Here is a 10,971-nt window from a genome sequence, read left to right on the forward strand (position 1 = left end):
ATATTATTAATAAATAATTGAGCATTGGTAACATACATAGTCTTATCATAGACGCATACTGAATGAAGACGTCGAATTTACAAACCAAAATATAATTTTTTAATAATGTAGCTATTATTGTTCAGAAAACAAGACTGTTGTTTAATAAAAGAGAAGAGATTTTGAAACACAACGATTACAAATGTAAAAGACTAAGAAAAGATGTACACGTGATAAATTAATTCTATGATTTCTTAATATAGTTAAAATAAAATTCGACGTCTCCACTCAATAAAAGTTTATCTGCTGACAACGCCGTGTATCGGATTAAGTACTGTCTATAAATATAGGGAATAGTGTCATACACGACAGTGTCAGCAGATAGACTGATGTTCAATGGCGGTGTTGAATTATGACATAAATACAGTTTTCACTCAATATTTTGCAGACACGATTATTGCACACAAAAACAATAAATTAATGCACGGATTTTAAATGTCGAAAATACAACAAACAAAGATTTTTGTTTCTTTCGATTTTTCATTCAAAAATGTAAATACTTTACATTTTGATTCTGCAAATAATTTACAGGAAATATTGTCCACGATGACGATAAGAATCGAAATTATTTATTTTGAAATCGAGTATAATATAATTTACCCATCTTAGGGACCATCCATACACCACGTGGACAGATGGGGGGAGGGGGGATGTAAAATTTCCACGGCTGTCCACGAGGGGGAGGGGGGATTGTCCACGTTGTATATGGATGGCCCCTTAATATGTTTTAATCCTTTTGGCATTGTACATTTCCACCAGCTTAGTAGTTTACATTATTTTTAACGAGTGCTAATAACTATCTATGGTTGTCATTTATTCTATTATTTATCTCACACACCGTGGTGTGCGCGCGCGCGCGTGTGTGTGCGTGATAATATTTTGCCATGGGGACAACTGCGGGATTTCGCCGAGAGCGGCTGCAAATCTGAAAAACAGCACTCGCTCCCAGAAAAATCGCGGTAATATCCCAGTGGGTAAAAAAATTAAGGTTGTCCTAGAGACGTCTTTGGGACATCCCTAAGACGTCTTTTATAACATGTCTTTTAGTCATCCTAAGAATGTTCTTAAAACGTCTAATGTCAGTACGAAAGATGTCCCGAGAACGTCCATGTCTTGAAAACGTCCTTAGGTCATCTTTAGGACATTGGACGACTTGAAGACGTTGATTGGCCTGCATTTTCCCCGCAAGTGTCCTAACGATTAGCTTAACAGAATACTCCTGGTATAATCGTCGCAACTCCCTTATAGGGTCTCTAGACTTCTCTTTCTTGGCATTCTCCTTGGCTATGATGCATAATTATAATCACGTATAAAATACATCATGATACTTGTTGTGCACTTTCAACATTTTTACAATTTATATAATATTTTTATTTGAAAATACTGTAAAGTTATTAGGAATTTATTATACATAAATATTGGTTTCAACTAATTTGATTAAAAGGGTTGCTCCGCAATAGAGAGGCATTTTAGAAAATTATTAAACTATTTTCTTTTCATTTTCAGAAAATCTTCTATTTTTTAATTCGAAGTGACAATATAATAATCATATTTTTCACTTTTTAGATTTATGGTTCTCTTCGGTGCGATTGGACGTTGGCAAATTTGTGCATTTTGTAACTATTGATAAGTTAAAAGTTTTTGTTCAATCCTTGCTCTAAAACGACTAATGCGTTGTACAAAAATACTTACACGTTCATGACGCAAAAAGAAAGATTGTGGAATGTTCCTTTTAGCCATTTAATAATATAAAATAGAAATTAGATTAAGGCGTGCCAAAATAAGTGAAGTTGCGAATTTCGTACCACAATAGCAGTCACATCGGTATAGGTGGTCATAACAGCCTACTCATTCTTTTTAAATAAACACTGACATTGATCAAGTTTTCAATTTTTAACAATCAGCCAAGAAAATAATTAAAATACCAATCGTACCACACAAAAAGCCTCACCTCTAGTGTGATACGAATTTCGAAACTTTATTTATTGGCACACACTAATAATGATAAAGTATTATAATTATCAGGGTACTTTAGATCAATATATTACAAACTTAATTATTCTTGCACTTACACTTGATGTCAAGATAACCAAAAACAATAAACTGCGTATCAATATAATATGCAGAAAAATTATCGAATAAATATACAAATTCTAACAGTAGATTTCTCAACAACAATAAAATCGAGGGTTGCATCTGACCAAATTTTCAAAGAGGACATTTTTGCTTCACTTTTTTCAAAGAATCTAATACTGTTAAAAGTATACTTATTAAATAATAACTGGGTATATAACGTATGATTTAATTACTATAAATATATAAAAAAATGCATAAATATTTATGTGCATTCACTAATACTAGATTCATCAGTTTGAGTAGTATCTATTACAGACAGAGAGTTCTCATTAACTCTTTTGTTTCTCAAATCGACTACGCAAAAGGCTGCAGTTCCGAAGAATAGTGTTAGCATTAAAATTGCTAGCTGAATGTGTAAACCGAAGTGGCTGCTATAGAAAAAGCTGGCAGCAGCTGCTACTGATTGGCAGAATTTGAAGAGTGCAAAAGCTGGTGCGCTTTCTGTTGAGTAAAGGAGTCCGAGAAGAGAATATATCTGCGTATTGAAACAGGCATCTCCAAACCCGAGAACCAGACTTCCAACTAAGGCTAAGGCTGGAGAAGGCTTGATGTAGCCAATTTCTGCAGTGTCCTGTAAATAAAAAATAATTTCAAGTAAAGTCGCTAATGGATATCAGCCACACATATTTCGTCGATAGGAACTTAACAAAAAGTGGGTTATTGGCAAAACGATTCTTGATCATTAAATTGCATAAAAGTGGCTTACAAAAGATGTTAAGGTTTATTCTTGTAACAAATTTAATAACTACGTCAATTTTCATTTTATAAAGCTCAATTCTTTTATTATCTTAGCAAAAAATTGATGTATCAAGATTTTCTTTTTTTGGACTAGCTTGTCGTGTTGGTTACAAATATGTTGGTTGCTTCTCGAAAACATTATATCTAATACCTTATGTCTAAAATTATTTTATTTATCTTTTCTACTTTTGCCAATAATACATTGTTTATTGGATTGTCTATAATATATACCTTATCCTTTTAAACATTTGCATCTGCGAAATTACATTAGAAAAAAATTTGAAAAATTCTTCAAATATTTTCTAATAACCACGCGTACGCCATAGCGGCTTCCCCCGCTATCGCCGCCACAGACCGCGTCAATCACTCTCCCATAATCAGTCACCATAATAATAAAAAATAATAATAATAATAATAATAATGATGCCTTGGAAATTTAATAGCAAATAGTATAGCTCTCATTCAGTAATTGATGTAAATTTCAGCTTTGTAGGTTGAAAATTTCAGTAGCAGTAATTTTTGAAGGAAAAAAATTATTATCCCCCCTCCCCCTTTAAGTACAATTTCTTTTTTGAAACTTTGTAGAAAAACAGCGCATTTCGAATAAATTTGATCCCGATTCCAATGAGTAAAAATGCACAAAGTTATTCCAAATGTTTATGACAAAAAAACATATCCTCTTTTTATAGCCATTTTTATGAAATTTAACCCTCCGTTGACAGACTTCTTTTTTCCATCTTACGTTTACAGACAGGGTCTTTCAAGTCCTATTCAGTTTTTGAACTGTTTCTGGCTTTCAAAAAATTTAATAAAATGCACGGTTAACTTTTTAAGCGTCTGCTACATGCTCTAATTGTTTTTGTTGTCAAACATTAAAAACTTTTTAAAATAAAATTTGAAATTTGGGGAAAAAATGGAAAAAAATCAATGATTGTTAACAAATGCATAGTTTTGCAACAAATAAATTTAATTTTAAAAATCGTTGCATAGTTTGAAAGCTTAGACTATGGCCTTCGAAAAAGATATGGGCCCGTTGGCAGCGGCTTCAATCAGTTGCATTATTTAAAGACCTGAAAAATAAGAGTATTTTACAGTGATTCATGCAGGCAGTTCCATAGAAAAAGTAGGATATTTAATGTTCATTTATACTTATTATACAAAAATAGACCATAATTACATGAAAACTTTATGTTGTTCATATAAATATTCGAAAATACCAAATAAAGCAAAATAATTAACCTCACTAACTGGTGAAAACACTAACGCGGTTTACAGACAGGGTTTTTTATGTCACTGTACGCATTTTCACCGTGCACTGCTAAAGGTTAACTGACGAAATGCAGCGCCACTCACAGGATCTGACCTTATTACTACCTAGATTTTTGAGAGAGGGAAACTGAACGTTCATATTTTCCCAAAGGCGAGAAATTCCAGTTTGAAACATCGTTTGTGCCTTAAAATCCCATGTCTGTAAAAGGAGGGTTAATAATGAAAAATCGTTTTGCCGTTAAGTATACTTGATCGCACAACTCCTGTGAAGGACAATAACCTACTATTAATTGAGATCCTGTCGGCCAAATCTGTAAAAATTCCGGTGTAAAATAATACACTTTTTATTAAAAAATGAGTTTTTGTATGAAAACTAATTATTATTTCGAGCTGAAATTTTGCACACTTTTTAGGAGTGGCAAAACCTACATTTTTTAACTAAACGCTTTTTCTAACAAGACATAAAGGTTAGTTGTTAAATCTGTAGTTGTTTACTCTCAATAACAGGATTCTTGGAGAAGAACCAAATGCGCTTTTCTATATGTTCTGATTGAACTGACGAAAACGGTTTGACTCTGCTAAAAAAGTTTGCAATCAAAAGATCTAATACATCTACAAACCTTAATGGGAGAATCATCCGATAGATTCAATAGGACGACAATAAAGACGAATATGTGCATCACAAATCCGGTGAGGACAACCGGCCAGCCAGCAAAAGCTTTTGTCTTAGATCCAAGAATGCCAAAAATTGCTCCACCAAGGACTTCTCCAACTCCTATACAAATTCCTGCAAGAGGGACGTATCTCTTACGATATTCTCCCATTTGTTCCGAGTTTCCAATACTCGTCGGATAAACAGAAGAGAAGAAGGTAAGCTCCAGACCAGTGTAAATGAATGTCATCGATAGAAGCAAAATCTGGGGAGTAATGAAGAGTTGGAATGCATCTCTCATCGCATGCCAGGCAGCCATCAAGGGTTTTTCTCTTGGCTTATCTGGTATGCGTAGTTCCTTATCAGCACTGGAGACACCTTCAGCTTCACCCAAGACCAGCATCTGTGGTGAGCTCCTCATAAAGAGCAAAACTCCTGTACCAATCACAGCAAGAGCAGTTAGCACTTCAAAGACCATTTTTCTTTTTGATTCGCTGATAGTCGGCTCTGTGAAGGCAAAAAAAGCGCAAATATTCCCTCCGAAGAGGGAAAGTTGAAATATGGCCCAAAAAAGACCAGAATTTCGAGTCATTGTTTCTGCGTCACTGTTTTCTGTGAGGTACTGTCCATGACCTGTCCACATCAGAGCAGCACCAATGCCTACGATTGCAGATGCTACGTAGAGCAGGGTCGTTTGTGGCCAAAGAAACGTGGCTATGAAGAAGGTGTAGCACAAAGCACCAGAAAGTATTGATATCCGGGGTCCAGTCACGGAAATGTAGGATGGTGCTAACCAGTTAAAAGTCGCAAATACTGCATAGATTATGGCCAAGCTTGTGTAGCCACTTCCCGTGAATGTTGGGTCTTCTTCCTTGATGCTAATCAGGACAGATTGCTGAAAACATAAACATAGGATTAAGCTTTGATAATCACCTAACAGTCTACACGCCAATCCCATTTCCGTCGGATCATCGAGGCCTAATCGATTTTTTCCGATTCTTATGCAAAATTATATCCAGAATCCAAAACTGTGTAGCAAATCTCTGGTAAATGTGTCGTTCTCGAGATATTCACAGTGAATTTTTTTTATAAATTTAACATTAAGCATTTCTTATTTTTGTATTCCTCTTGTTATACAAGCTCGTTAGAAACAATAGTTTTTTTAGCATGCACTACAATAAACAAAAACAAAAAATGTTATGAATGTCAAAAAAGTAAATTAGTTTTAGAGAAAAAATTCCTGTAAGAAACTATACTCACCTACTTCATAACTGCTCAAATTTAGTGTACTTATTCTTTGAAGTTGTGCTAAAATGACGATGTGGCCCAAAATTGCGAAATTTAAATTTAGGGACAAGTATAATTGTTTAAATTTGGAGCAACTATTTCTGCGTCTGCGTGTAATAGAAACACGAAAAAATCTAAACAATTAAGAAATTACTATTAATTTAGTCATACCATTTAATCTTTTGTACCTAGTTTCGTTAAAGAGTCATCAAATCTATTTTCTTAGGAAGGTAACAATAAGCCTATAAGTGATACAGTAAACTTGGAAGTGGGCGGTCAGCGCGCACATGTGAGGCACACTGGATATCTAAATGCACCCTGTGCTAGGCTTCAGTCTGACAAGCTGTGCAAGTCTGTGCAAGCTTCAGTCTGACCCTAAACATTACACTGTATCTACGCCCTTGGGTATCAGTTTCAGGTATATTGTCGTCCTTTTAAAAAAATGGCTAGTAATAAATTTTTAACGAATAAAAGTACGAAAGCTTACATGGTATGGTAGAATTCATAGTAATTTCTAAACGTTTTCAGACTTTTTCCCGTCTTTGTATTACACGCAGAAGGCGAGATAGTCGCTTAAAATTTAAACAATTGTACAGATCCATATATTTAAATTTCGCAATTTTGGGCCACATCATCATTTTGTACAACTTCATGGAATAAGTACATCAATTTTTACACCTTTACTACTTTTTCAGAAAGAGTTACATCTATTCAAAGCGAGCAAATGAAAAAATCATCCCAATTTGCATAAATTTGAACCATTTGTTAATGATTTCGATAGACTTGTGTTTATCAAGTAGGACAGTATATTTTCTTGCAGGAATTTGTCGCTTAAAACAAATTTGCTCCATGAAAAATGAGATCAGTCTTACAAAAATGTCTATTTCAGTTGATACTTTTGAAATAGTGTTACTTTATTGTCTTTCTTGAAATAATTTTTTGTTTATTGATCAAAGTATTTAGTGCCATTTATTTGACACGTTCTTTGATTTTTACAATGAATATTCTTCATAGCCAAAATATGCTGAAACAAAGATCGTTTTTCATGTGCTTTTCTAACAAGAGGAAGAACAAATTTCAAAATTTTCTTATTTTTAATTTAACATTTATCCAAAAAAATAATTAGTTGCGAATATCTCGAGAACGACACAATTGTCAGAGATGCGCTACACGGATTTGTAATCTGGAGATCATTTTACATAAGAACGACGGAAATGTGGTTGGCGCCCGGACTATGAACGGATTGTTGTTTTTTATTAATCTATAAAATTGGGGGTACTCAAGGGCCCTCGTGGAGTTTTGTTCGTGAAAAATACGATTAAAAATAAAGAAAATTTCATTTGAAAAACTGCACAAGGTACGACATTTTTCAGGGTAGCTCATATTAAAAATTAGTGAAAAATAAGGAACAAATATTATACTCTTCAAGAAGAATCAAATATGTACATTATCTTGCAATATCTGTATAAGCAGTCCCTGAACGAGGTACAGAAATAAATATAATGTACATTTGATGTAACAGAATTGAATTTAAGGCCATGCGACGAGTGGGTCACGTGACCAGATTCCTACCTTATCCTCACTTTTTTTATTTTCCAATTTATTTTCACACGGAGCGCCACATCGAGTTAAAAATTTGGGATAATAAAAAAGAAGCACTAAGAAAGATGGGTGTGGTTCTAAATTTTAATAATTATGAAAAAAGCAAAAATAATTATTTACAACAAAAAACTTTTTTCATAATTATACAAATTCAGGACCAGACCCACCTTTCTTAGTGCTTCTTGTTTAGTATCCCAAATTTTCAGGTCACGTGACCCATTCGTCACATGGCCTTAATGTAAAAAATTTCACGCTTTGGACAAAATCGAGTGCGAAGCACAAGATACGTCATGAGAATGTGTTCTTTAGAGCCGAAGGAGCATTAACAAATGATAATTCACAATCACCAAATGACAACTCATGGATGCTTTGATCTTTATTTTTGAAAGCTATGTGCAGAAATGTGGAGAGAAAGTACAAAGACCGAACGGGTAGCGCTAGGTAAAATGCTCATAAAACGCTCATACTTGCGATCGAAGCAAGCCACAAATAGTTCTGAGCCGGTTATATTGCTTTGAGAACGGTAACGGGAATGAGAATATTACCGAGAATATAACCGAGAAATAAATTCTCTGAGAATTTATAAGAATCTCAGAATTTATTTTAATTAATAGAAAATTGCATTTTATCGTTAACATTTCGGTTGAAAATTCAACTCTTTTTTTTTTAAGTTTGTCTTTTTTATTTTAAAGTTTACCTGCTTTAGCAGACATTAAATCTTTTTTTGATAAAAATGCAACTGTTTACTTAGAAATTGAGCTATTATACTATTTTCTTGAAAACTTAACCATTCCGTAGAAAATTTAATTTTTCTTTATAATTTATATTTTGATGTTGAAAAATGAACTGAAATATTTTCTGGATGAATGTTCCACTTATAAAAAAAACTTGTTTTTTATTACAAATTCACCTGTTTTAGTACAAAATTGATCTTTTTGGATAAAAATGCAACTATTTGGTAGAGAATTTAACTACTTTGTTAAAAATCCATTGTTTTTGTTTGAAAAAATTCGTCTTTTTGGATTGAGAATTCAATTTTTTTCGTAGAAATTTATTTTTTTGTTACCAAAATTCAATTTTCGATGTTACTGAGTTAAAGACACGAAATACTTAGAAAATTGTCGATTTTACCAGTTTTAGGTTCCCCCGGTTTTTTTTTAGAATAATAAATACTTTGTCTTAAAAATTTGGGAAATGATAGCGAACATGCTAACAGACGTCCCCACGCACTTTTTTTTGTGTTTTTTTATCGAAAATGTTTTGATATTGCTAACAACGTGCGTGTATATTTCGAGGTTATGTGTGTTAAAATTCACCCAAGCTTTCCTTCCAAACTACACAATATTTTTGGCTGAAAAATTTGGACTTACAAATAAACATAGTACCTAATCTCCCGGAACTAACCTTGTTTGCAGGCAATCAAAAAAGTTTATTTCATAAATAATTTCCAGATTTTCGGAAAGGCAGAGATGAAAAACGACGTAACCTCAAAATAATGCATATGCATAAAATTTGTATTTAGCACAATATTTTTTTTTGTTATTATCCCTCAAAAAAGAGTCCGGGGACAAAACCCAGACAACCCACCTAGTTAGCTCTTGAGTCTTTCCCAGGGTGATCCGATTGGTTCCTCATTGAGCCTTTCGAGAGTATTCTTTATACTAGCTTATATTCTCTCAGATTACCATTTTTGAGGCTCCCTAAATTTTGAAGAACTTCAGTTAAAATCTTATCGACAATCCTCTTAAATCCATAGGAATACTTGGATATACGGAAGGCGTCACATATCTTTACTTGAATCCATCTTAAAATCCACCAAATCTTTTAAATTTACGAAAATCTTTCTGAACTTCTGTAAGTTTTGACTAAAGGTAGATGTTTTAAATCTATTAAATTCTTAAAAATTTGTAATCCTCTATACTATTTAGGGATCTTTAAACTTAAATTTGGAAGGATATTAAATTATTTAAACTGATGTCCTTGTCGTCGCTCAAAATGTTTATAACCACATAAAGCGACTTAAATCCTTAAATTCCGCCGAACTCTGTAAATCTCGAGATTTCTCTAAATATTTGGAATTATTCGGGAACTGACTAATCTCTGAAGCCATTGAAATTATTCTTATGAATTTTGAACCATTTAAAATTCCGTTCAAAAATTTAAACTTAAAATTTTTGAAATCACGTTGAATCGGCGGGATAATTCCGAATCTCTAAATCTATTGGAATTCCTGTTAAATACATAAATATCAATTTAAAATTATAATTTGTTCTAAATATTTAGAATTATTCGGAAACTGATTAATTTTCTGAAAGCCATTGATATTATTCTTATGAATTTTATACCATTTAAAATTTCGTTTAGCACTTTAAACTTAATTTTGAAATCACATTGAATCGGCGGGAATAATTCAGAATCTCTCAATTTATTGGAATGTCTGTTAAAAACATAAATATCGTTTAAATCTTTAATTTTAATCAGGTATTTTTTTTTGAAATTGCTTAAATTCCTGTAATCCCATAAATCCATGTTAAACTGAAAGTTCTGGAAATCGCTTTAAACCTTTTAATTTTATAAATCCAAATCTTGAGGGACTTATCGAAAGGTTGGAAATAACTTAAAATCCGTTAAACCTAAATCCTTGGAAATATTTCCGAATTTTTGAAGTATATTAAACATTGTAAGATATTAAAACTCTCAAACTCCATAAACATAAAGCGAATTTACTCTGGGTAATCCTCAGAAATTAAACCCCTAGAAACCTCTCTACTTGCCTTGGCAAATCCCCTCCCACCCTTTAATCAATGGATATTCCAGAAATATCTCGGAATCTTCAAATAACTTGGCAAATCTTGATACTCCAGTTGTGAGGTCTAAATTAATTCTTGATAAACCAAAGAACGGTAAATTGAAAGTTCTAAATTCGTTTATTGAGTTGAAATATTTAAATAAAGAGTTTAAAACTGAAGTATCTAAATTGAAGGATCATAAACTGGAATCGTTAAGTTAATGCTATCTTACTTGAAATGTGTGTATGCTTGTTTATGAGGAGACAACCCAATTTTGAGACTTGTTATCTTGAAGAATTCTTGTATGTCTTGTATGTCATAAGCGGTTTACCGAGTTTCGTTGTGACCGTACGAGCGCAGTTGATGCTGAACGATCTGGGCGCCCAAAAGAGTTCACTACACCAGAAAATGTCGAAAAAATCCATGATATGATGTTGAATGATCCCAAAGTGAAATTGA

At 33.0% G+C, this 10,971-nt stretch overlaps 1 protein-coding gene across 1 annotated transcript in view; it reads right to left on the bottom strand.

Moving 5' to 3' along the window:
• Positions 1–1,952: 1,952 nt before the first annotated feature.
• The window catches only part of LOC117171682 (UNC93-like protein MFSD11), a 30,065-nt gene continuing 21,046 nt past the window's right edge, over positions 1,953–10,971 (bottom strand). The window contains exons 2-3 of the mRNA XM_033359202.1: positions 4,803–5,729; positions 1,953–2,746 (exon numbers count right to left, since the gene is read on the bottom strand). Of these exons, the coding sequence (XP_033215093.1) occupies positions 2,378–2,746; positions 4,803–5,729 (1,296 nt within the window). The 3' untranslated portion in view covers positions 1,953–2,377. The remainder of the gene's footprint in view (positions 2,747–4,802; positions 5,730–10,971) is intronic.

The sequence above is a fragment of the Belonocnema kinseyi genome, chromosome 4 (assembly GCF_010883055.1).
Source record: "Belonocnema kinseyi isolate 2016_QV_RU_SX_M_011 chromosome 4, B_treatae_v1, whole genome shotgun sequence".
Lineage (NCBI taxonomy): Eukaryota > Metazoa > Arthropoda > Insecta > Hymenoptera > Cynipidae > Belonocnema > Belonocnema kinseyi.